Source organism: Phocoena phocoena, chromosome 8, assembly GCF_963924675.1.
Source record: "Phocoena phocoena chromosome 8, mPhoPho1.1, whole genome shotgun sequence".
In the NCBI taxonomy this organism is placed as follows: domain Eukaryota; kingdom Metazoa; phylum Chordata; class Mammalia; order Artiodactyla; family Phocoenidae; genus Phocoena; species Phocoena phocoena.
In genome coordinates, this window is record NC_089226.1 from 47,220,751 (window position 1) to 47,248,529 (window position 27,779).

At 36.0% G+C, this 27,779-nt stretch overlaps 1 protein-coding gene across 2 annotated transcripts in view; it reads left to right on the forward strand.

The window, feature by feature from the left end:
• Nucleotides 1–27,779, forward strand: part of PICALM (phosphatidylinositol binding clathrin assembly protein) — a 106,159-nt gene that overhangs the window by 13,740 nt on the left and 64,640 nt on the right. For both annotated transcript variants that reach the window (XM_065882339.1, XM_065882338.1), the window contains exons 2-4: nucleotides 17,660–17,802; nucleotides 21,380–21,455; nucleotides 24,659–24,761. In XM_065882339.1, coding sequence (XP_065738411.1) covers nucleotides 17,660–17,802; nucleotides 21,380–21,455; nucleotides 24,659–24,761 — 322 coding nt within the window. The remainder of the gene's footprint in view (nucleotides 1–17,659; nucleotides 17,803–21,379; nucleotides 21,456–24,658; nucleotides 24,762–27,779) is intronic.

The window sequence follows — 27,779 nt, forward strand, 5'->3', positions numbered from 1 at the left end:
ACCTGAAATTGTACTTCTGAATGTTGTTATACATGGTGGTTTGGCTCACTGAGTAAATAAAATCAGGTACACTGATCTCATGGCTTTTGTGGGCTTGGGTGCAAGTGAAGTTTTTTTGAGTTCCAAATTTATGAATGAACTCAAGCACAAACTATCTTATCATCTGACGATGGTCAGCGTGAAGAGGAAAAGTTTGATAAGATTCTTGGGGGCATGTTTGATTTATGTGGTTTAACAATTGATATCAATTTATCTACAAAGGATACATTAATTGTTAGTTTCTTTAGGTTTTTAAAGCCTGATTTCCAGCAAACAAGACTTTATTAGTCTAGTGGAAATTAATATACTCATTAGCAATTGCATATTGAGTGTCTATTATATAAACAAGTTACCATGTTGAGATTATTGAGAAATCTAAAACTGAAATTGCTGATCATGTCCTCAGTCTAGTAAGGAAGATGACATATACAGATAGTTGTATTACCAGGCAGTGTGAGATAAGCTCAGATCAGATGTCATTGAAAATTAGAGGAGAGAGAGAGATAACTGCTTTCGATAAGGGGGAGAAATGGACCTTAAATGATAATTAGGGAGGAGCAGTAGGCATTTCAGCTGGAGGAAAGAGCATTGAGCAAACATTTGTAGGTAGGAAAGCTGGAACTGTGCTTGGGGAACAAAGCAATCTCTTTAACTTGAGATGGTAAATGGGGTGCTTTGAGGCCAGAGGAAGGACAGGGTAGGCGTAAGGAGAGAGATAGTTGGAGCAATTGTCTGAGGTGAGATTGTGGAGGGAGTATGGATTTTAATAATATGACCTTCAGGTATATCTCATCTCCTGGTAGCTTTTGGCTGCTGTAGGTAAAGTTGAACCATAGTTAGAGCTGATTTTCAAAGTTGCGCACTATGTTTTCTGCTGCCAGTGTTAAAATGGGGAAGGCAAGAAGTTTTGCTGATCTTGAAGCTGAGAATGAGATTTTATATCTCATATTAACTTGGTTATAGACTGTATTAATAGTGGCAATATCTAAGGCTTTGGGGATTTCTGAGTATATAGATTGCACAGGAATGAATTATTGAAGAAGTCTTCTAAACAGTAATAATATATTCCTAATTTTGATCTGAAGATAGAGATTTTATTAAAGTTTAAGGAAACTCAGTCTTCAGTGTTGCACAAAATCTGATCAGATCAGTTTTTTTTTAAGGACACAACCTGCATGGTGGGGATAATAGCTCAGATTTAAAGAATCCTTTCTGTCTTAAGCACTTGACATGCATGAACACAGTTAATCTTCATAAAAAAACCTATTGAATATGTAGTCTTATTAGCTCTATTATACAGCTACATAAAGGAAACATTATTAATAAAAGGAAATAGAGAATAAATTTAGCACTTGAATGGCAATGAAGAACCTTGAGTGGAAGTCAGGCAATCTGGGGAATCTCTTAGCTCACAGAGAACTTTTAAGGAATGGGATATAGTTAGGAGAAAGCCTTTCTTTGAGAAATATAATTTCTGTAAATATGTAAGATTACATTTGGAAACAGCAACTTCTTATACTTCTTATGCTTTTAGAGGAATAAGCCTGAACTGGAATGTGGTGTGCTGGCCCCAGCTCCATATGACCTTAGGAAAATCCCTTACTCACTTAAATTGCTTATTTTCTAAATTGCCTCCCAGCTCTGTTGTTCTGTGATGCTGTATTTGTGCCCCTTTAGCTTTTTTGTTCTTGGCTTGGTGCTTTGGAAACTAAGATTAAGGATGGTTTCTTTATGAGCTTTTGCTTCATTCTCCATTAATTAGAGTAGCTCACCTACCAATATATCATCTTTCCTTGAAAAACAATTTTAAATATTTTACTGTCATTGGGAGGGAGGGGTAGCATTGTTTTCTGTGACTTTGTTTTAGGAGAAAATGGCCAACAAAAATGTGAATTTTCTTCTATCTTATTAAAAATATGTGAATTATGTAAAATATTAACATACTTGATAATAAAATACTTCCTATTAGCCTTTCCAACCATGTTTCAAATGCTTTCTTTTCTGAATTTTTCACTTAAGTCAGCCAGGTTGACCATAGGATGTTTATCTTCCTTTCATGTTTGCCCCCTTGGGGCACTTATGTTTGAGTTGGATGCCCTTATTTGGTGAGGGAGAACAGGACCCTTCTCCCCTCTTCCCCCTTCCCTGGTTGGTCAGATGAGCCATATCTGTCAAGCCTTCAGTAGCAGTTGTAATCAAATTGCTCCTCTATCCCTCTGCAGAGGCATTTTCTTTTTTCTGTTTTCTTTTTCGTCGTCTTCTTTTTCTTTCTTTTTTTTTTTTTTTTAACTCAGAGCATCTTGAGCCTGTTTATTTCTCCTGAAAACAGGGACTCTGCTTTGTCTTGGTATCCCCAATACCCAGAATATAATGAATGCCTGGTGCATAATAATATCTTAGTAAATATTTAATAAATCTTTGATGAAGATAATGGACTTAATATACTGGGCTGGTTAATGAACTGTTTAGTCAACAGTTTTTTGTTTTATTTTTTAAATGTGAATTTCCTGGACAGAATCTTTATTGCAAATATTCAGATATGATCTTGGTCTTTAGCTAGTTGGTTCACCTGATAAGTTCATAGTGTTCATGCTAGGATTATGAATTTGATACCTGAAAAGCGGTGATGGTGGTGTCCCTTAACTACTGCCACAGACTAAATGATGTACACTGGTGATTATCTTGCTTTTGTTGGCTGTTGGATGGGAGATCAGTTGACTGTATATAATGGAGCATCACTAATCCATCCCCTTGTGTTCATTTGCACAGTAATTTAAAATTATTTGGTTAAGTGATGAATTTGTGAATTAATACCTTATACCTTATTTTTATCACTTATTTTAATCTCATAGAACCATAGAAATTAAGTGTTATTTTTGTTTCAAAGATTATTTGTTGGGGAGACTGTTTCTTGAAGTATATGTATACTATGGATATATATTGTGGATGGGGGTTGCATATGTCTACTTATTAATGCTGGAACTTGTAATAGACCAACACTGCATCCGTTTTCCCGAGTATAGCTGCCTACTCTTTTTTTGGCCTGCAACCTTTTGTGTTCTTAGGGCCACCACTAAGAGAAGATCAGGGAATTCCCTGGCGGTCCAGGTTTAGGACTCCACGCTCTCACTGGTGAGGGCCCGGGTTCAGTCAGGGAGCTAAAATCCCACAAGCCGTGCAGCGCAGCCAAAAAAAAAAAAAAAAAAAGTTTTACTTGCAGGTACATGTACGTGTAGTTAGTTTTGAGTTAACTTGTCAAATACAGTGTGAGCTGTCTTTCTTTTTGGCAGTCTTTTTACCTTTTGTAACTTTAAGTAAGTAACTTATTGATATCATTTAGAATAATCTTTAGTTGTATACAATATGAATTATACCTAGGAAACTTGTTTTATTATTTGTTGGTATCTTTTTTAACTGCTAAGTTTGTCTTCAGGTAGCATTTTTGGGGAGGGAGGGGCAAGATTTTGGAAATGTGTAGCATTTATATTGAGTGAGTAGAAAACAAAACATCTCACTAATTGCAGTTACTAGCTTTATTTCAGATGAGATGTTGTGGGGAAATGGGTCTAGTTTTGATTTATAAGGCCAGTGTGAAGATTAATTGGTATAAATACGAAACTGAATGGATTGCTCTACAGTGAATTTGTTTTTAAGAACTGCGTATCCAAGAGGGTTACAGGATAGCTGCGTTTGATCTCTTGGTATGAAACTCAAGGAGGCAAGATCTGGTTTGTTCTTTACATGATCACGTTGTCTTCAGTTTTCAGATCTGGAAGATATAACCACATTATCCTTATTCCCATTTGTACATTTCTTTTTAGAAGTAACACCAGCTTTTCAATGACTGAGAAGTTAAGGTTTAGCAGGCAGTATTTCCTTTTTTATTTTTATTTTCTCAGCATTAACTTTTGTAACTTTTCACAGAACTATGTAATTGTGTATTAGTTATCAGGTTTGGAATTTGTGTTAGGTATTAATTCAGTATGAGATTTTAGACATGGTATGGTATAAACCCTCCTTTATTTTTTATTTATTTATGTATTTATTTTTGCGGTACACGGGCCTCTCGCTGTTGTGGCCTCTCCTAATGCGGAGCACAGGCTCTGGATGCGCAGGCTCAGCCGCCATGGCTAACGGGCCCAGCCACTCCGCGGCATGTGGGATCTTCCCAGACTGGGGCAGGAACCCATGTCCCCTGCATTGGCAGGCGGACTCTCAAACACTGCGCCACCAGGGAAGCCCAACCCTCCTTTATTTTTGTTCCTCATATTCTTGCAAAATGTTTTGAATTGGCAACCTAGAGTGGACCAAGGCATTATTTGCAGGTGATTTCTGTAGCACATCCCAGAAACACTGCATAAACATAGCTGAGTGGCAGTAAACAACAACCGTAAGTACTGACTTAAAAATCAGTTACAGAAAAGAAATCAGTTACAGAGTTACAACTGGCAGCTAAGTTAGAAAGCTACTGATATTTATTAAGCAGCTGAGGAGGCTGAGACACTCCTTGCTTAACTGCTGGGAGAAAACTGTTTCTTCCGATCTGGAGCTGGAAAACTTTTTAAGACAAGCTGAAGCTGCTTCCTGTCCTTGGGCTTGTAGACTTAACCTAGAAGTGCCTTTTCTTTGACTTTCTTCATCAGAGTTAGGTTTTCCTAACTTAGCCAGTGACCAACCAGAAGGTATGGTAGTTTTTGAGGCCCTTTTAAACATAGTTTACCTCTTCTCCTATTACTTAGAATTGGGAATGATAACATCTCTGGCAGATGACTGGGAAACTGCCTTATGTGTTCCTCTCATGTAAAATCATGTAAGCCCTACTCACTTAAAATCTGGTGAGTTGACTTTGTTTTGTAATATTCTTGGCTTTTTAAACCTTGCTTATAAATTAAGGCTTGCAGTTTCTGAGTCACTTGGAGATGGGGATGCCAAAACTCTTTAAACCCATTCCTTGTGAACTTTAGTTGAATGATATGGTTCCTTCCTTACACCCTGTCAACTTTAGTTTATTGTAGTCAGAATGAAAGCGAGGATGCTAATGAGCAGAATACACTATACTAGTTAAGAGGTGGTTACTGTCTGTACTAGTTATTAGATTTGTGAGGGCTAAAAAGAAATGTGTGAATTTTAGAATAATTAGAGAAGGTGAAGACAAAACACAAACCATGTGAAATGAAGAGAGAGAGAATTGAGAGGAAAATATATATATATCTTCATCCATTCCTCTAGTGGAAAATACTCTTAAAGACTCTAATTCCAGCACAGCTACTAGTTTGTGTTACTTTAGGTAGGCAAGGTAAGCAAGTATTTAAATCTTTACAATGGAAATAACAAAGCATCCCTTGCCTTGTCACAAGGCTATTGTAATACAAAATCAAAAGACTAAGGATGTGAAAGAACTTTGTTATAAAGTATGAAGAAATCCCTATGTATAAAGATTTTGCCCCTCTTACAATCCAGTGCAAGTAACTGGTTAACACTTCTCAGTGGAAGAAGTTGGGCTTTATAAACATTCTGAAGAAGGTTTTGCAGATGTCCTTGAGTTTGAGGTGGTTTCATAGTACTGTATTGGAAAAGTGATAGAGGAATATAGTCTACTAAAACGAGGGAAAACTCACCAGTAAAATACGATACTAAGTAAAATGAATGATATCTAATATTTAATCGTGCTTTAAAGCTTGTAAAGTACTCTAAATATGTTGTCTTACAGTTTATATTGTTGTGAAAATTAATTACTCCTATCCCTGTTTTTAAAATGGTGAAATTGAAACTGAGTGGCTAATTAACATGCTTGAAGTCATAATGGTAAAATAGTGAATCTAGAATTTGGTTCTGGATCCTTTGGTTATTCTGATGTCACTTCATCCTGTTACAGTACAGTCCTAGCACATGGAAGTGGATTCAGCCATGCCTGGGAGTGTTGGAAGGAGAGCCTAGAGCAGAATTTTAGTGGTTGGTGGAATTAGCATCCCCATCATTACTGTTCGATGCATTTTGGAAATGAATAGCACTTAGGATAGACTGTCAAATAAGTGGAGTCAGAGAAGAGCTCTAATAGGGAGAAATGAACTTTAAAGGAATAGAAAGAACTAAAAACAGACGTGCCTTCTCCTCACTGGCCAATCCCAGTCATTCTGGAAGGTATCCAATTTAGCAGGGTCCTCCCGGCCTAGCAGGACGCAGGCGGCACAGCAGGAGGTGAGTGGTGGAAGAGCAAGCAAAGCTTCATCTGCCGCTCCCCATCGCTTGCATTACCGCCTGAACCATCCACCCCCCCCCCCACCTTCAGTGGGAAAAATTGTCTTTAGGCAAGGATCATAGCCTAAAAATAGTAGTCTTCAAAGTAGTAGCATTTTAGTTGGGTAGAGGGCTACTTGGGGAGCCTTTGTCACTGCAGCAAAAGGGAAATTGGTGAAAGGGTGGTATTGTAAATTGAAGGGAGAAAGGTGGTTAAATTTTCCCTGCTACTTGTCTGGACCATTTAAGATTTGTGTTACCTTACCATAACAAATCAAGTGAAAGATACATTCTTTCAAATTTGAGGAACTCTTCAGATATCCATCCACAGACAGAATGTGGATTTTGAAAATATATGTGATATTATCTATCTACCTAAATATAGATACTTACATGAAAGAATCAACTGTTTTTCTTAGTCTTTTATTATTAGCGTTATTGAAGTTGGTACATAAAAGCAGAACTAAATTAAAACCCACTGTAAGTACTATGTACAATATATGTTGTGTTAAATTAATTGTTTCCAAATTCTCTAGCAGCAGAGATCTGTTTATCAAAATGTCTTGTATTGAGAAATACTTAAAGCCTATATTTAGGGGAAATAAATCCGTAACTGTGTAGAATAAGTTGTGATCCTGTCAACTTTTAATAGAAGAGCTAATCAGTTGATGACTTTTAAACAGCTCAAATAACTTTATTTTAGAATTTAAATAAATGTACCAAATTCCTTCCCTATTCTCCTGCATAGTTCTGAAAAAGTGTTGGTTTCAGATCAACAAACAATTTTTAATGGCCAAAGCTTGGATTTTTAGATTCAAACTGGTGTTTTTTTCTTTAATATTATTGCATAATTTACATGGAATTTTTAAGTTAAAAAAAGTAATATCTTCAATTTTGACATCTTATAAAGCAGATTTTTATCTCAGAAGCTATTACGCCTTTCAAGAAAGTCATTTGTCATGAAATTTTCAGCTTATTTTCTTTTATGCTGAGAAATAGGCAAACATGGGTTATAGTGAATTTTATAAGAACAGTTGTATGGTTACGAAATGTGTGAGAATGGAGATCTTTTGGCTGAAATACTCCGAGTGATTATTTTTTCCTGTAGAAACTTAAAGGCTCAAGTTTAAACTTACTAGGAGAAATACTTTGGCTTTAGTTTATTGGGATTTGTTAATAATATATTGATTACTCACATTTTTCACTTAGCATTATTTCAAAATTTAAAGCCATGTAGGTGGGTTATTGTTTGGTGCTTACTATTTTTGGTTATACCTGTCATTACTGTTTACATCAGTTTGAAAAAAGGTTTTCAGAAATGGCATTCACTTTGTTACCCACTAGCTTTGAGGGGTCTCTTGATGCCTACTTCTTGAACTGTAGTAGATGGCTGGTACCATTTTGACTCACTGAAGGTGAACGTATTGCTTTGATTTAATTGTGAAATGTGTGAATAAATGAGATTTCCACTGTCTCTACTTAACTACATAAAAGTAGAGGCTTTGCAGAATCAACAAGATTGCTGTTCAGCATAACTTTGGTTTGGTAAGGGTGAAGCACACATAGGTGATGTAGAATGAATGGAATGCCTCCGTACTTCCCTACTATGTGGAAGATGGTAATTAATCATGGTGGTCAGTTCCATAAGCCTCCAAGCCACTGGTGACACCCTACCATTGTTGCTGTTAATTTTTAGAAGTCTGTTTATGCAAGACTCCTGATTATCATGTATAAATAGCAGCCTCCCCCAAGCACCTGCCCCATTCTTCTTAAGGGCTAACAAATCCTTAGCACATCTCACCATCTGACATGTTTTTGTTCGTTTATTGATTGTCTCTCCCACTAGTATATAAGCTTCATGATGGCAGGAACTTTGTCCACTATTGTGTATTTCTAACTCGTCAGACTATTTGGCATATTATAGTATACAGTGAGTATTGTAGAAGAAATGGGATTTCTGTTTGTTTGTACTGAAGTTTGCAGAGTTGTGGGAAGATGGAATATAAAGATTCTATTGTTCTAATTGCATTGGGGACATGAAATTTGTGTTTTCTGGGTGAGTAGACTTTGGCACAGAGGCTAACTGCAATTTGTTATTCCCTCTGTCTAGGCAGATTTAAATTCTTAAGAGAAGCCATTAAAATTCTTCTGGATTCCTACTTTTTAGACGTGGGGTTGGCTGTTACTGAATAACATTAACCTAGCTATGGGGAGGACTTTTTGTCTCTTATTCTCTCTTCCCTCTGGATCTTAGAGTGGAGAAATGGACTTTTGTTTCACTATAACTCTACAAGTATTTATACCATCATATCAACACATGTACAAGGAATCATGCCACACGTTGTGGAAGATGAAACAAAAGATTCCTGAATTTATTTTAAAAAAGCAAAGAATGAATCTTGATCACTTAAAACAAAAATGGTGGGACAGTCAGGTTACAGTTAAGATTATGTTCCTGTTTTTTAAGCAAAAGATATTTTTGGACATAGAGGTGAAAATTTCTAGTATTTCCAATTCCCCAGAGAAGAAATTTGAGAATCATTTGCCTAGAGGTTTTTGTTGGGGATGAGAGGACAAAATAGAATGGTATAGCCCTCAGAGAAAGAAAAATGCAAAATATACTAGGAGTAGATGGTGATTGTCTATTAATTCCTTAGCTACATGTAGACTTTTATTAGGTCACTTATAACTAGAGTGACATATGGTTTATATTCCAAACTGGGTCACTTTCAAGAGTGAAAGTATATGCTATCTGAAGTATATGCTATCTGAATGGAACACTGGGACAACAGGTGTAAACCAGGACTGTTCCAGGAAAATCAGGGCACTGATCGCCTCTTACTAATGACATACTTTCCTACAGACTTAGTCCCTGTTCTTTGAACCTCTCCACATAATTTTTTTTCTCCTTTAGAGAACTGTGATCTGCACTCATAGAATCTCTCAAGCTTTGGTTCCTTTTTCCTGGGCTCAGTGGAATGAAAAGAATTCGTTCCATATTTTCTGCAGCCCTGGACTGTTCTGGTTTACAGCGTTGGTGGAGGTGAGTACAGAACTTGTAATGTATTGTTAGTTGACCTTTTATTTTGCTTAGGAAATCAGGTTTTGTGTGTTTCTGATCCAGTGTTCGATTGTTTTTGAGAATCCTGGTTATATCTCCTTAACTGGGCTGATGAACTATTATTAAGTTCCTAGAATGTAGTACAAAGAGAATTTGTAATTTTGGCATTTACTCTTAAATTACTCAATCTGTACTTTGTTTTCTTTTCTACAGGTGGGATTGTAATTCTGAAACTTCAGATCTTCAAAGAAGGGAAGAATGCCTTGTGCTTGTACCATAGACATGTGATTTTAAGTTGGAACACTGTAATGTTTTTATTTTGTTTAAATAAATTTTTTTATTCTTATATTAAGTGATGTGTTTTTATTCTATTAAGTAACTTTTTATTGTTACCTTACATTATCTGGCAAAGTAAACATTAATACAGAAGTAATAGTTACCTCTGAGGTAGTGCTTACCAAAATGTGATTCTCCTCACCTCTAAGATCTTATTTGGAATCTGGGTTGGGACTAAACTTGTCTAGGTTTGGAAATTATGTGGAATCCTAAGCAGTCTCAAAATTAAGGGGTCTGTTTATAGGTAAGCTTGAACCCTTGTCCTTGCCAGTCCTGTTGTTTCTCTGTGCAGTCTCCCATCTAGTGGTAGGAATGCAGAATACACCACAACACCATGGAGAAAGCTTTAGGTTTTCAGACTTTTTCATATTAAGAATGCTTTTACATAGTAGGCTAAAACATTTTGATAGTGGCGGGGGGGGGGGGGGTGGGGGGTGGGGGGTGCGGGGGGGTGGGGTGGAAAACGACCGTTTCACTTGAGAAAGAAGGTAGTGGCAGTGAATTCTGAGAGTATTCCAGGAGTATATGTTTCTCTGTGTAGCACTTTCATGACTTAAACTTTCTTCTGCTCTTGTTGTAAGGCTTTTATGTATGACAGATTGCGATGAATAAATAATAATAGATAATTTTAAGAGACAGGTTGAGCTGATTTGAAGAAGATGCTTGGTGTGTGATTAAAATTTTACAGCAACTACGTGATGATTCCATTAACTAAAACAATTTATTTTGAACTTTTAAAATTAAAGTATGGACGACTCAGCAAACTTGACTTGTGTTAGTCTGTGACATAAGAGCTAAATTTCAGTGAAATATTAATGTAGAGTACCTTAGGGTTGGCTTTGTTTACCTAGTTCCATCTGAATTCTTTCTTCTCTTAGGAATTCCCTTTTTAGTTCTACTTCTTTCTTCTGCTACAGATATAAAGGAGGTCAATCCTTTCTCTTCTATTGGTTTTTAAAGTGTTCAGAAGGCACTGAACACTTCCTAAATCTGTTGTTTTTAATTCCTCTTACTAAAAAAATTGATTTCTTTTGGTGGTCTCCATAAGCACCTGAGATTAGCACTGATGGAGGTGTTTTCAGGTTAATATCTTCTTCAAAAAAACTTTGTTTAAAATAAACAGAAAACCAGGTAATGAGAGAATTTGTGAAGATTTATAGCAGCTTTTCTGTTGAATAGTTTCTAAGGGGGAAAAAAACCTCTCCTTTTACATGGTGATTAAAAAAAAAAACAGTTAAAGAAAAACTTACCGCTCAATAACCAGGTTAAAAATAACTATACTATCATACTATTAATATAACTATACTAATATATGATTATCAAATTGTAGAGTTATCTTTACATTTCTTAGTTTTCACGTGTGAATTCTTAGTCCATTCATTTTGCAGAAAACACGGTGACAGAAATAGCATATCTGGTTGTGCTAACAGATTGATTTTTCCTACAGCTGCAACTTGTTTCTTTTTAGTAAGATGGGAGTTTGCCTTACTTTCTTTATGGGTTCTGGAGATTCCTCAAGACTCACCTACCATGGTGAGAGATTGAGCTTGTATTCAAAATATTGGCCTACCTCTGCAAGAGTGGCTGCCGAATTTCCAGCTGTTACACCATGCAACGCTTGTACTTTTACCACCTCTTCCTCATATTCTTGAGGAAATAAAAGGACATGTCAGTGCTGTCCTTTCAACCATTGATCATAATATGCTCCAAAGGGTCTGGAATGAATTACAGTACAGGATTGGTGTTGGCTGTGTGACATAAGAGGTGCTTACTGAAATTTGTGAAATTATGGAAATAACAGTGATATAGTTCTGTTACATATTGGTTTTAACTACATGTTCATATATAACTTAATTGCTGAGTAATTTTGACAGTGTTCAGTTCTTTTTGCATCATCCCATATTTGGGCAATTACACTATGTATCAGAAAATATAGTATATCTATGATTTTAAAAAATGGAATCTTACTCTGCATTGTTCTTTAACATTTTTTTAAAAAATAAATCTATTTATTTATTTTTGGCCACGTTGGGTCTTTGTTACTGTGCACGGACTTTCTCTAGTTGTGGCAAGTTGTGGCTACACTTTGTTGCGGTGTGCGGGCTTCTCCTTGCGGTGGCTTCTCTTGTTGCAGAGCACAGGCTCTAGGCGCGGGGTCGTCAGTAGTTGTGGCACGCGGACTTAGTTGATCTGCGGCATGTGGGATCTTCTTGGGCCAGGGCTCGAACCCGTGTCCCCCGCATTGGCAGGCGGATTCTTAACCACTGTGCCACCAGGGAAGTCCCTTTAACGTGGTTTTGATATAATATACTGTGAGCGTTTTCCCCACTCAGCTTTTCTTGCCATGTATTTGTTGGCCTCATAGTATTTCACTGTCAGACTGCTGCCATTTAATGAGCTATTGCTCCATTATTGGACGTGCCCACCCACATTGCGATTTAGGTATCCTAGCGTCATAGTACTTTTATCAAAGCCTTTTAGATACCTTTGTCATTTCTTTTTAGTACTTTGGATGCTCCTTTCTCTCCTCTTTTCAAATTGATTCAATCCTTATTACTTGTACTGAGCATTCTATATTTTGTGTCTTTCCCTAGTTTTAATTTTAACATCCAACTAAAATGTTGGTTAGATTTATTCCTTAAGGTATAAATCAGTCTGTGAAGACTGTATTTTTGAGTGAATTCTAATGGAAGTTATGTTAAAGTGTAACATGTTTCTCACAGAGGATCCCACAAACTTTAAAGATAAAATTATAACAGTTACATCTTAATTTGGACCGTGTTTTGTGACCCCTTACACAAAAAATTGAATGGAGTAAGGTGTAAGACTGTTATTTTGTTTCCCAGACATCTTTTGGCTGAGGTCTGATTTCAGCTTGCATGTTTTCTAAATACTTTCACACTTTTGCTAAGTGAAAAAAATTGTGCCAATACTTTATAGCAAAAGTTCAGAAACTGTTTTCTTTATCCTCTAGTTACTGGATATTTGGTGAATATTTTTTCCTTTTATTTGTACTCCTACCCAGGAAAAATTTCAGAGATCTGATCAGTGAAGGAACGTTTGATGAACCACTTAATTGGCTTTCCAAACTGAGTGTCTCCAGTTTTCTGGATGGTTGACGAAATCAGTCTTATGTTACTAAAATCACTTATGAAAGCAGTTGCAAAAAGAGTATCTTTCGAAGTGACCCTTTTGAAAGAGACAATGATATGTGGCTAAATGATTTTATATATATATATAAAAATTTTTTTATATTTTAAAGACGAGTTTTAAGCAAGCTCATTTATTAGAAAATCTACCTGGGTGTCAGCATAGTTTTGATATAGCCTAGAGAGTGCCTGTTTAGATGGGAACTTGAGGCCTCTACATTCTGCTAATGGTGCATGCCACTGGCTGGATTGCCTGACTTGCTGTGGAAGTCAGCCCCAAGTCCTGGAAGTTTCTAAAGTTGGTGAACTTTGCCTGGGGAGGTCTATACAGACGTGTGGCACGTTCTATGAATACGGCTGTAAGATTAATGAAACAATCTGGTAACTAGTTACTTCCGAAGTTTTGTACTTTGCTGAACATTTTCCCTTGAATACAAAATTTGTTTTTTGCATTTCACTACTTTTCTTTCTGTTTTTTTGTTTTAGTTAGCTAGAAATTTAGAACTTGCATTAAATTGGCTGGTTGGGTATTCACTTCGTATATGTTTCCAAGCACCCTTATCTTTTACAAAAATTTAATTCTGTTAATAAATCTGTTATATTTAGTAGTGAGCTCCTGTGACCTTACCTATGGGTAAGCACCTAACCTGTGTTAATACAATTAACATTTATTTTATCTACCCCAAACCTTGTTTGTTGGAGAGGCATATTAAATAATAAAAGTGAGAATATTTTTTTAATATAGTAGGGATTGGTTCCTTCTGCTGTCTCTGTATGGAAAAATGCTCTTCATTTCCATAGTGGGCCTGTTTTCTCCCTGCCCTTAAATACTAGAAATCCTCATGAATTCTCACCTACCTAAAGCAGAGAATCTATATGCCATATAGTAGTTACTTTTTGAGTGTAGGGTTTAGGATTTGTTACTAATGTAATATTAAAGAAGGTTTTACAGTTTTTAATATTCTTAAGGTAAATAGCTAAAAAAAATGAGTTTCTAGTTTGGAAGCCTTTTGATTGGTAAAGGAGGTTTAATACCAAGTTTGTGCTTTTTAAGAAATGAAATCTGGATTGAGAATGAGAAAAGCAGTAGCTATCAAGATTCCCATGATGTGCTTGACTTTTGTTTGAAACTATTTGATTTTGGTTAGTCAGAGGTGGGGAAAACATCTTCCTTCCTGAGTTGTTGGAGCTCAGATTTAAAAGCATTTTCAGGTTACTACTATAGTAGAAACATTGTTCAGAGGAAAAATTACCCCTGGAGAAAATGACTGGTTGTGTTAAAGTACTATGGGGAAGTGTGTTCTGCAGAGTTTGTATAACCCGTGCAGTATTTTTTCTCCCAGTAATGTTTGTATACTTTGGTTTTGCTTTTGGTCTACTCTGAATTCATGCATGAACTCATCTCATTTTTCCTGTTTTATGTGAAGTGTTACATTTTAGTTTCTGGAGTTTTCCTTCAGTTTTTATGTGGTCATTTCTAAAGCGTACTATATATATAGTTTTCATAGCATTACGATAAACCATTATTTGTTAGATCCCCTTTAAATTGAAATTGAAAATTTTCACATGCGATGGGCTCAGGATTGTTTTTCAACTTTTTGGGAACAGCAGGTTGTGCAGAGAGTTGTTGATTGTTGGTTTAGTCTACGTAAAAAATACCATTTTGGTTGGTCCTGTTACGACTGTCCTTGTGCATACTAAAATAAGTGTATTTATTCAAAAAGTATGGGTGACCACTGTATGTGTTGCACTATTCTAGGCCTTTGGGGATACAGCAGAGAACATAATAGAGCCCTACCTACATGAAACTTATACTTTAATTGGGAGAGAAAGACATTAAACAAATTAAAATGAGTTAGGTGATGATAAGTGCTTTGGAGAGAAATAAAGCAGAGTAAGTGCTTTATATAGTGAGGGTATAGTGAGGTTATGGAGGTAGAGGAGTGCCCTTAAGGCTTTATTACTTTTTATAAATATTGAGAGATGTTCTTCTGATGGATGGCATTTGAGCAAAGATCGATAGTAATAAAGCCAGGGAGTAAGAGAAGTGTGGATATCTGGGAGAAGAGTATTCTAGGCAGAAGGAACAGAAGTACTGAGCTCCTGAGGTAAGGGTACTTGACTCATAGGAGGCATTGCAAAGGAGACATTAGTGTAACTGAAGCAAAGCGCTGCAGAGAGGAGAGCTGATCACAAAGGGAACATAGCATAGATAGAATATATATATTCTAATATATAAAATACTGTAGTTGTTGAAACTGAAATCTATACTTTTGGCTTCATTTAGGATCAGGCTCTATCTGATTAATCTAGCAGTTTACTTACCTCCCTGATTAAGAGTATGGAAATTACTAACAAAAGTGTTTGCAGGTTCCTTTTAAAATCTCTCATTGTAGAAGAAGAGAATGATGTGGAAGTAAATAATGAAAATGTAGAATTATGTACCAGCTTTAGTGTCTGTTTGGTGGGTACCTTAGTCTGTAGAGGAGAAGATTTCACAAAGGAAAAGACGTCATTCATTTTGAAGAATGAACAAGAATGGAAGGATTCGGTTGTGTAACAGCAAAAGGTACATTACAGAACGCTGGAAGGTGGTTCTGTGTTGGAAGCTGAGGTTCAAGAAGGAGGATATGGACAAAGATGAAATGTATGCCAATCCTGTAAGCAGTTGGGACATCATTGAGGTTAGGCAGTGACAGTCAGTGTTGTGTTATAGGTCAGGTTATGGCCAGTTTAGAGAATGTTTGGAAGTGTGGCGTGGGTAAGACCCCAAATTAGGTATCGTTAGAAGTGAAGAGACCAGTCAGTCCAGCATTTTCTCAGTGGGGACAGTTTTGGGTGGGGTAATTTTTAATTGTGGAGTGTTAATTGTGCATTGCATGACAGTCTCCCTCATCCTTGACATTAAGTGCCAGTAAAACTCAGAGAGCGTGATAATCACTCCCCAATTTCTGAATGCTCCCGGAAGTGGTGACCTCTAGTTAAGGAAAAATAGGATCTGAACTCTGGCTTTGGCAGTGATAACGGGATGGAGAGGAGAAGGTGGGATTGCTAGAGGTTTAAGAGACTTGGTTACTTATTGTCTCTAGGGAGTGTTTATAAACACACACACACAGGTAGGAGCACCTTTGGGCAAGTATTGCGACAAGAAATTTTGTGACATTCAATTTTGGAAACTAAAATAAGATTCTGAGGAGTAAAATGACTATTGATGTCATTGTGAGAAAGTAACTGTTATATTTCAGAACTGAATAGCTTATCAAGTTTTAAAGGATTCAGAATGAGCAAGACATGGATAGGCCTTGCCCCCAGTAAATTATATTTTGAGAGAGACAGAAAATTTGTCTTCGGGAATAAGGCAAGTACAGTATATTCAGTACCATAGGACAGGTATAAAGTACTATTCAAGAAGTTTCAGAGAAGGCAGAGGTCAAATTATAAAATACCAGAAGTGAAATATCAGAAGCTGAGCCATACAAACCAAGTTGAATGTACTATTTAATTTTTGTTGCAGGTAGTCTCAATTGTGAAAACCTTGTGTCGTTCTCCTCCTGTTCCATGGGCATTCTGTTTGACTGTTTTGTGCTTTGTTCTTCAGGCATTGTGGGCCAGGGTAACTGCTTCTCTAAAATGCATTTGCTTATCAAATGTTACTTTGTATAGTAGTTAGACCTGTTAGAACAAACATTTTTGAAAGATTATAAGCAGATAAACGGTCATAGTTAATATTGATGTTTCTTACTAGCAATCACGGCCAAGTTAGGTCGCTTGAATTCATATTTAATCATTAGGTACTAAAGGTTAAAAGTGGACAAAACTGCTGATGAGGCACAGATAACTAATTTTTTCCCCTTTATGGTAGTTATAACGGAGGTATTTATACACTTTGTTTTATGCATACTTTAAAAATAAAACAACTCATTTCTTGGTCTTCCTCTTCATTAAGTCTCTAAATTGGACCATATTTTGTATTTTCTTCATTGAATTTGCCAGTAATATCTCTGAAGCAGATTGGAGGTGAAACTCTGAGGTATATTAACTTTTTTTTTCAGTTTTGGTGCTAAAACAATTGTGTATTAGATGATCTTATGGTAATGCTTTCCAATTATTTATATTTTAAAATATAAAATTAGAACTTACATTGTTTTAACTGTTCAGAGTAATAATCGAGTAGAATTCCTGGATCACTTCTTTGGAAATTTATTGCATTGAGAAACTTTCAGTTCATTTTCAGTTCTGTTTGTCAGTGTTAACTAGTTGATATCAAATGAAAACTGAGCTAACTCAGTAGAACTGAAGGGAGAAAAGAATGAGAATTATTTTATTTAAACAAACTGAGAATCCTATCCACTCACAGACCACATATCTGCTCTTTCTATTAGTGCAAACACAGCATTCTAGGGGGGGATATTAATAAAGTGTTTGAACTTCAGCTTGTTTATGCTTCCATATGTACGAATTTTTAAAGTTTTTTTTTAAATGTAGGGATGTATAATATTAGTATTGTAACTCTAAAGGTTTGTGAGTAGTAAGAGAACTGAAAGTGTTACTCAAGGCCTTGAAACAGTTCCTTTTGAGATAAATAAAATACTTAAGGGTGAAAGGAGTTTGATATACTTTCTGGTATTACTGATCAATTGTGTGATATTAATCAATGCCCTGTTTACTTCTCAGGTAGAAGTACTGTCTCAGTTGTTCTCTTGAGAGATTTTTAACAACTTCTGCAAACTGTCCATCGTTGCTCCACTCTTTTTAGATCTTTACCCTATTAGTATACAGATCTAGCATTAAAAATTAATGAAAGCCAGAGTAAATTAATCTTTTTTTTTTATTGCAGATTTAATTCAGTGCACAAATGAGATGAATGTGAACATCCCGCAGTTGGCAGACAGTTTATTTGAAAGAACTACTAACAGTAGTTGGGTGGTGGTCTTCAAATCTCTCATTACAACTCATCATTTGATGGTGTATGGAAATGAGGTAAGCAGTATTTTTAGTTAACAAGTATACTGGGGAGTTGACTGATTCAGCTTGTTTCTCTCACTGACACTTCAGAAATGGCTATAGCAACTGAATAATATAGGTAAAAAGGGCAAGGTGCTTATACAGAAATATAACTGTAGACCCTACACTTTGAGGAAAGATGGCCTTTAAGTCAGAAAGCAGAAAATGGGTCAGAGCACAGGGCACTTTCAGTAATGGGATCAGGAAGCAAAGATTAATGCCTAGAGATAGGTTCTGTAAGCATCACTGATTTTTTGCAGGCCTTTGTGTATAGATTGTATGTTCATCTATTTTCATTTACTTTTTTATCGTAGCCCAATCAGATTTCTGTCTGATGTGATGTAGTTGTCTATAGACGCTCTTTGCCTAGTTCAAGGCTGTGATAGTAAGGACTAAGATGGCATTTTGCTGAGGAGACTGACTGAAGAACGCCTTCTTCAGCAAAGAGTTGTGTCTAAAGCCTTTGTTTCCCAAAAAAGGGTAACAAATAAGATGCATGAGCTTTTGCAATTAACTGTTTGGAGAGAATTATCTTGTTTTCCCTGATAGCTAATTTTTGAGTTCTTACCTTAGGTGATTTTCCCAGCCTAGCATACTTACTTGTAAAATTGTGTCAAAAGGAGTATTTTAAATTGTGTTAAAAGAAAATTTGAATAGAACTAGATAAATCTAGTACCTTGGTATGTGCCTTAGAAAAATGCAGACCACTGGTTGCTGGGAGATAGCTCCCATAGAGATGGGGAGGGACTTTATTCATTGGTATCAGATTTATAAACATGACTTTCTGACATCCATCACTTTACTCATTATTTTGGGTTTTTCAGTCATGAGACTCTGCTCTTATCTTTTTTTTTTTTTTTTTTTGCGGTACGCGGGCCTCACTGTTGTGGCCTCTCCCGTTGCGGAGCACAGGCTCTGGATGCGCAGGCTCAGCGGCCATGGCCCACGGGCCCAGCTGCTCCGTGGCATATGGGATCTTCCTGGACCGGGGCACGAACCTGTGTCCCCTTGCATCGGCAGGTGGACTCTCAACGACTGCGCCACCAGGGAAGCCCCTGCTCTTATCTTTGACAGATACCAAAGAGAACATCATTAGAGTTTAGAATTAAAGCAGAAATTTACCCATAACTCTTACATTGCAACAGATCTGTTTGCATGTTTTGGTGTTCCTTTCTGGTCTTTTTTATAGCTATAATAATAATTTATATAAAATATTATATTTAACTTTTTTATATATCACAGCATAAGAAGCATCTCCATGTTCTATGTGCTTTCTATTTATCATCTTTAATGACTACATAATTGATCATATGGTCCATCATTTTCTTAATTCTTTTCTTTCCTGGAAATTTAGTTTTCTGATTATTCACGGTTACAGTACCACATTGAATGATTTTATTTGTAGTTCTTAAGTTTTAAAAATTAGTTCCAGAAGCGTTACCTGAAATATGATTATTTGGGTAACAGACGTGACCATTTTTAGGACATATGTTACTCAGTTGCTTTCTCATTCATTATAAGCAGTATATAGAGTCAATAGAAAAATTTGGATATACTAGCCTCCGTGTAACTCGAAACGTTTTGATCTTAACTAGGATATTAGTTTCTATTTTCATCAGGAATGTGTTTGTCTAAGATCATGATCATTTATTCAGAAGAATTTCAGGCTTGTATGTATTTTTTACCTTTCTAAAAAAGATATATAGTTTATTCTTTAAAAAGAAAAAGCCACAAATATAACCAACTACAGTGCTGGATAAAGAGGCACACTATCAGTGGTGACTTTCAGAGGTAAATAAGGTGATGATACCAGAAGCAAAAACTTTATAAAGGCAAAAAAACCAGAAAGTTGACTGTCATTCCTTACAGTTGACTAACAGAAAGAGAAAGGTAGCATTTCAGTAGTGGTTTTCAGATAAACTCTAGTTTCCCTTCAGCAGCTAAGAGAAATCCAATGCTCTGCTCTTTTTTTGGTGCTAGTTTGTACAACCCTCAGGTTTTTGCATTGGCAGGTGTTATTAGTCCGTGATAGAGTATGCATAGGATTTCACTATGCTATGGTGTTGGAAATTATATAGAACAGTGGTTCTCAAATAGGACAAGGGCAGAGAGTGATTTTCATCCCCAAGGGACATTGCTCATAACTGGAGGGGATGCTACTGGCATGTAGTAGGTAGAGGCTACTGGCGTGCTAAACATCTTATAATGCACAGGACAGGCCCCCACAAAAAAGAATGATCAAAACTTATAAAAAAAATCATAGAGTGTAATATTTTCTTAGGATATTTTAACACCTTTTTAAACAGGTTGTTTTAGGATAAATGATGAAACAGGAGTCTTCGATTTACAAATGGTTTTTCAAAATCCTGGTTTGTTTGGGGTGATCGCTGATGAACAAGATTGAGTCAGAAGTGATGGTGTACATAAAATTGATAATAATCCTCTGCATATATTTACAAAAAAGTAATCCTTTTAAAGGAAATCGAAAGGCGTTTCTTTAGCTGTTTTAGAGGTTGTATGTAAAGGGAAGCTAAGGTAGTGTTCTGTGGTAAGCACTTTGGAGAGAGTTTTGACAGTATTTTGAGAAAATGAACTTTCATACGCATACCGACCCAACAATTCAGCCCTAAGTATATATCATGAGAAACTCTTGTATGTTTGCAGGTGGGAGACCAGTACAAAGATGTCAGTGAAGCATTGTTAATAATAGTGAAATTGCAAAGAATTTAAATATCCGTATAGAAATGGATACATAATGATATAGTAGTTCATTTAAATGCTCACACATTGTTTAAAATGAATGAACTAGATGTACCTGTATTAAATGGATAATTCTTGGGAAGAAGTTGTTAAAAATCACATTGGAAAAGAATAAGTACAGTATGGTATATCTGTAAATTTAAAATAGAAAACAAAATTATGTACAGTTTATAGATACTTATATATGTAGTAAAATTGTAAAAACATTTGTGGGAATGATGTAAACCTAGTTCAGAAAAGCCATTGCCTCTGAAGAGGGAGGGAGGGAAGGGAATGGTTTTGAAGGTGTGTGTCTTCAATAGTCTGTAATTTGATTCTGTAAGGCGTCTGAAGTGATTATGGTAATGTGTTTAATCTGGACAGCGGGTAAGAGGATGTCTGTAATATTATACTCCAGTATGATTACAGGTATTTTGCTTTTTAAAAAAAAAGTCATAAAAATTTTTGAGTCACCAGGTATCCGTGTAAAATAAAGGCACCATCTGAGTATGATTAACTATAGCCATAATATGCTATAGTAAAGCCAAAAATTACTGCTTGTAGTTTAAAAGTGCCTGTTTCCTTTTATTTTAACTTTAATACCATAGCTGTGGGCATTAGACTTTAATAAATTCCTGCATGCTAGTGAAAAATATATTTTATGTTTTTAGGGGGATTGAGGATGATAAATTTAAACTAGATAAGATTAATGGAATGTGTTAACCACCACTTTCTCCCCTAATTCTCAAATTAGAGTTTCTTAGATGGCAGTACTATTTGACATAATTATTTGTTTTTTTTTTTTTTTCCCCAGCGTTTTATTCAGTATTTGGCTTCAAGAAACACGTTGTTTAACTTAAGCAATTTTTTGGATAAAAGTGGATTGCAAGGTAAAAAACAACTTATTCATTATAGAAAATCAAGAGTGACCCCATTTGAGGATTACTGCAGAGTTGAACTCTTTACTTTAGAACATGTGCTATGGAGGAACCTCATGTTTTAGTGAGGGTTGTAGGGAAGGAAAAACTGTATTTTCATGTGAAGATAAAGATGGACTTCACTACTTGACACCCAGAGCTTTTTGAAAAGTAGCATAAGGTAGCAGTTTGAGAGCTTGGGTTCTGGAACTGGACGGACTGCATTCAAATCCCATCTGTAACACTTACCAACTGCATAAACTTGAGCAAGTTACTTCACCTCTCTGCATCTGTAAAATCAGGAATAATGATAGCACCCACCCTGTAGGATTATCATGAGGCTTAACCTAGTTATACATGTAAAGTGCCTAGAATGATGCCTGGCAAATAGGAAACACTATGTAAGTATCTGCTTTCATTGTTGTTCTTATTATTTTATGCTTTATTCCAAGAAATGTAGTTGGGAATATCATACATTTTAGTAGCAAAGGTAAGCATTATGTGTTATTCAGATGAATTGTTCATTGATACTTACCTGTTACTTACTTTACTTTTAATTCAGTAAGTGGAAATTGCTGTAATCTGGTATTCTCACCCTCCATGTACATTCTGTCTTAATGGGATCTGTTATACTTAGTTCCAGAACTAGGCTGTTAGCATTATAGAATGTTAACTCTAGGAAGAGCCTCACAAAGGACATACTAAGACCATACTAAGACATACTAAAGGAATACTCAGCAATAAGGTTCAACTGGGAAGTATCTTTAGAGATCTGTGAGATGTGTGCTGCGCTTTGAAAGATGGATGAGAACATAAGTTGGCTTAAGCAAAGGTACACAGATGGATGTGGATGTGAAAGAGAAAGGGTGTTTAAGATTTATAGAGCAAATGAATGTGAATAGAATGTAGGTTGAGGTATTAGAGAACATGTAGTGACAGATAGCCCTCAAGAAGCTGTTTGGGGCCAAAATCATGCACAAAAGATTTTGATATAGTTGGGATTTTGTAATGCAGTGAGAAACCATCAAACTTTTTTGAGTTGAGGGAGGAGGACAGAGGGAGTGTGTGTTATAAAGAAAGCACCATAGCACAGTGCAGGTTGGATTCGAGTGAATAAAGTCTAAAGTCTTAAAGACCTTGAGACTGCTCTGGTCATTATTTTGGTCATCTGGTAGAGAGTTAATGAGGGCCTGAATTGTGGCTTTTGCGGCAATAAAAATCAATGGAATTTAGTGACTAACTGTGTGTGTGTTTAGGAACTGTCCAGTTCAATACTTATTTACTTTTGGCAGATGGAAGTATTAATTAGAATGAATTGAATACCCAGTCTTCCAGAGATTCTGGAAGGTCAGTAATCTATACATAGGACCAAGTGTTACAAGATTGATTTTACTTTAATGAGAGATATAATGCCTTAAATAGTTAAGGGGGAAAAAAATGAAGCAGTGGAATCCCTTTCTCAAATAAAATCTTAAATAGAAGCTAGATACATATAACAGATGAAACTGGAGCTGCTATTTTTTCCGGAACATGGAGAAAACTCTGCCTGCTCATCTTTTTATTTCTGGTTTCCCCCTCATTCAGTTCATTTGAACTGTAAGATTCTGTGGAAAGCAATATACAGACCACTACTCTAGAGCAGAAAATATGCATATGTCCAAGTGGGTTTTTTGTGTCTTATTAGCTACTGATTTTCTACTTTCTTAAGATGGAAATTAAGCACTTCTAGTGATAAGGTTTTAAGGCTTTCATTCCTTTTATGTAGAGAACAGTTTTTAGGCCTTTTATTTAAAGCTCATATTCTAAAGAGATTATGAAGGTAAGACTGAAATGGTAATTAAAGTATATAATTCAGTGGTGTTTTTGTAGTTTTGATTGCTGATGTATTTTGTTGGGTGGAGTCTGGTATATTTTCTTAAATATATACTGGGTGTATATAATATAAACTTCCAGTCTGGTGAGTGAGGTAGACACTGTGTACATCTAATAGCTTTGAGCTGTACTTGGAGTAAGAATAATATGGGAGCACAAAGAGCTCAGGGAAAGTTTCAGAGATTGAGCCTTGAAGGATAAGAGAGATTTCTCCCATTATCGAGGATGGAGTAGAGTGGATTAGAGGGGACAATATTAACCAAAGAGCTGAAGAATGTGAGTATGTAACATCTTATAAAATGCACTAGTAGCTATGAGAATATCTGAGGGCAGTGATTTTTTTTTCTATTTACTGATTTTTCTCCAGTGGCAAATTAGTAGGCACCCAAGAAATATTTGCTGAATAAATGAATTGGTGATTATGTTAAATCCAGTCACTTTACTTTTACTTTTCTTTCTTTCTTTTTTTTTTTTTTTTTTTTTGCTTGTTTTGGTATTATCTTTTTAAAGTATCAGAGACCATCAACAACTAAAGTTGAATGTGTTAGATGAAGGTGACCTAAATAGAATGATAGAATGGACCTGCTTTTACAATGAGAAGCAAAAATTTGTAGACCTCACTGAGCCAGGCAATAGCTAAAACACAAGTTGGTTTTTTTTTTTTTAATAATATTGATTAGATTTTATGGTGCTGAAGTTTTCAAATCTCATGATTGTGATGAAACAAAATCTTAGAATGATTTAGGTATTCATTTTGGAAGTTTAGTTGAAAACATTCACATAATTGTTTTTTGTTAGGCCTTAAACTTTCGTATTGCCATTTCTTTCATTGTACTATGCAGTAATTTTCTCTACTACTTATAAGGTTGGCACACATAAGTTATAGTTGTTCTAAGTCATATGCAGCTAAAGATTGGTAAGTATGAAAATAATTAAATTGATTAATGATTTAAGGAGTGGGGTTGTGGTTCCATAGGATGTTAAATTTGAGTTATGAGGTTATCAGGTAGTATAAGAAAACAGGCTTTTCAATTTCTGATAAATAAAAGATAGGAATATTGGTCAGAAGTAAAGCAGAATTGTTATTTTATTGAAATTCTAAGGGGGAAAATTTTTCTAAGCCACATATGACATAACTGACTTTAAAAATGTTAAGTATTAGATTTTAATGTCACTTAATTTACATCACTAAATTGAAGGTGGGATAACAAGACAATATGGCCATTGGATGAAATGAGTTGGTTTTCTAAGCTAATTGGGATTTTAATAATTTATGAAACCCTTTTCTGTTTCTTTTCTTACAGGGTATGATATGTCTACCTTTATTAGGCGGTATAGTAGATATCTAAATGAAAAAGCAGTTTCATACAGACAAGTTGCATTTGATTTCACAAAAGTGAAAAGAGGGTGAGTTAAGCTTGCTTTCTTTTTAATATCTGATGTATTTTAATATTTTAAATATAAATCGTAGGCATTATTGATTATGAGTTATGGAATTTCAGGCCAGTTTTAAAAGGTGAACTTCATTTTTCTCTGAAGAAGTATATCAGATACTTTTTGCACTAGGATTTTCAAAGTTCTTTTGAATTTTATAACAGCTTTATTGAGACAATTCACACAACATAAAATTCACCCTTTTGAAGTGTACAATTAAGTGGTTTTTCGTATATTTACAAAGTTTTGCAGCATCACTGCTATCTAATCCCAAAACATTTCATTGCTTCCCATTTTCCTCTTCCTCTAGACCCTGGCAACGACAAATCTACTTTATATCTCTATGGATTTGTCTGTTCTGAACATTTTGTATAAGTGGAATCGTACAATATGTGGCCTTTTGTGTCTGACTTCTTTCATTCAGCATAATGTATTCAAGTTACAGCATCTTTGTTGTGGCATGCATCAGTACTTCATTCCTTTTTATGCCCAAGTAATATTCTATCATGTAGAGACACCATATGTATATACATGCCACATCTGTTTTTTTTTTTTTTTTCTTTTGAGGTATGCGGGCCTCTCACTGCTGCGGCCTGTCCCGCTGTGGAGCACAGGCTCCGGACGCGCAGGCCCGGCGGCCATGGCCCACAGGCCCAGCCGCTCCGCGGCATGTGGGATCTTCCCGGACCGGGGCACAAACCCGCGTCCCCCGCACCAGCAGGCGGACCCCCAGCCACTGTGCCACCAGGGAAGCGCCATACCACATCATTATACATTCATCTGTCCTTGATGGACACTTAGGTTGCTTCCATGTCTTAGCTATTGTACATAGTGCTGCTGTGAACATTGGGGTTCATGTATCTTTTTGAATTAGAGTTTTGTCTGAATATATGCCCAGGATAGGATTGCTGGATCATATAGTAACTCTATTTTTCATTTTTTAAGGAACCTCCATACTGTTCTCCATAGTGGCTGCTTCAGTTTACATTCCCACCAGCAGTGTAGGAGGGTTCCTTTTTCTCCACACCCTCTCCAACGTTTATTGTTTGTAGACTTTAATGATGGGCATTTTGACTGGTGTGAGGTGATACCTCATTGTAGTTTTGGTTTGCATTTTTCTAATAATTAGTGATATTGAGCATCTTTTCATGTGCCTGTTGGCCATCTGTATGTCTTCTTTGGAGAAATGTCGATTTAGGCCTTTTGCCCTTTTTTAAAAAAATTATTTTTTTATTCTGCCCATTTTTGGATTTTATTTTTTAAATTTAATTAATTTACTTTTGGCTGCATTGGGTCTTTGTTGCTGCACAAGGGTTTTCTCTAGTTGTGGCAAGTGTGGGCTACTCTTCATTGTGGTGCGTGGGCTTCTCATTGAGGTGGCTTCTCTTGTTGTGGAGCATGGGCTCTAGGCACACAGGCTTCAATAGTTGCAGCACGCAGGCCCTCAAGCATGCAGACTTCTGTAGTTGCTATGTGTGGGCTCAGTAGTTGTGGTGTGCGGGCTCTAGGGCGTGCAGGCTCAGTAGTTGTGGTGCATGGGCTTAGTTGCTCCATCCATGTGGGATCTTCCCAGGACCAGGGGACAAAGCCGTGTCCCCTGCATTGGCAGGCAGCTTTTAACCACTGAGCCACCAGGGAAGTCCCAATTGAGTTTTCTTTTTTTGATGTTAAGCTATATGAACTGTTTGTGTACTTTGGAAATTAATCCATTGTTGGTAGCATTGTTTGCAAATAATTTCTTCCAGTCCATAGGTTGTATTTTTTTTTTGTTTATGCTTTCCTTTTCTGTGCAAAAGCTTTTAAATTTAATTAGGTCCATTTGTTTATTTTTGTTCTTATCTCCATTACTGTAGGCGATGGATCCAAAAAAATATTGCTACAATTTATGTCAAAGAGTGTTCTGCCTGAGTTTTCTTCTAGGGGTTTTTATAGTATCTGGTCTTACATTTAGGTGCTTAATCCATTTTGAGCTTATTTTTGTATATGGTGTTAGAGAATGTTCTAATTTCTTTCTTTCCATGTAGCTGTCCAGTTTGCCCAGCATCACTTACTGAAGAGATTGTCTTTTCTCCATTGTATCTTCTTGCATCCTTTGTCATAGATTAATTGACCATAAGTGCATGGGTTTATTTCTGGGCTTTCTATCCTGTTCTGTTGATCTATATGTGTCTTTTTGTGCTGGTACCATACTGTTTTGATTACTGTAGCTTTGTTTTATAGTCTGAAGTCAGGGAGCATGATTCCTCCAGCTCCATTCTTCTTTCTCAAAATTGTTTTGGCTATTTGGGATCTTTTGTGTTGCCATGCAAATTAAAAAATTTTTTGTTCTAATTCTGTGAAAAATGCCATTGGTAATTTGATAGGAATTGCACTGAATCCACAGATTGTTTTGGTTAGTAAGGTCATTTTAAGAATATTGATTCTTCCAATCCAAGAACACAGTAAATCTTTACATCTGTTTGCATCATCTTCAGTTTCTTTCATCAGTGTCTTATAGTTTTTGGAGTACAGGTCTTTGCCTCCAAACTTTTTCAAAGTAGTTGAACCATTTTACATTCCCACCAGCAATGTATACAGGTTCCAGTTTCTCCACATTCTTGTCAATGCTTGTTATTTTCTGTCTTTGATTATAACCGTCCTAGTGGGTGTGGAGTGATGTATCGTGTTTTGGTTTGCATTTTCCTGATGGCTATTGATGTTGAGTGTCTTTTTATGTGCTTATTGGCCATTTGTATATCTTCTTTGGAAGAATGTCTGTTCAAGTCCTTGTTTTTTAATTGGGTTGTCCTTTTACTGTTGAATTGTAAGCGTTTTTAAATATATTCTGGACATCAGTACCTTATCATATATATAATTTGCACATATTTTCTCACCTGCCATGGCTTGTCTTCACTTTCTTAATGGTATCCTTTGAAAAACGTAAGTTTTTAATTTTGATGGATTCCTATTTATTTATTTTTCTTTGGTTGTGTATACTTTTGGCATCATGTC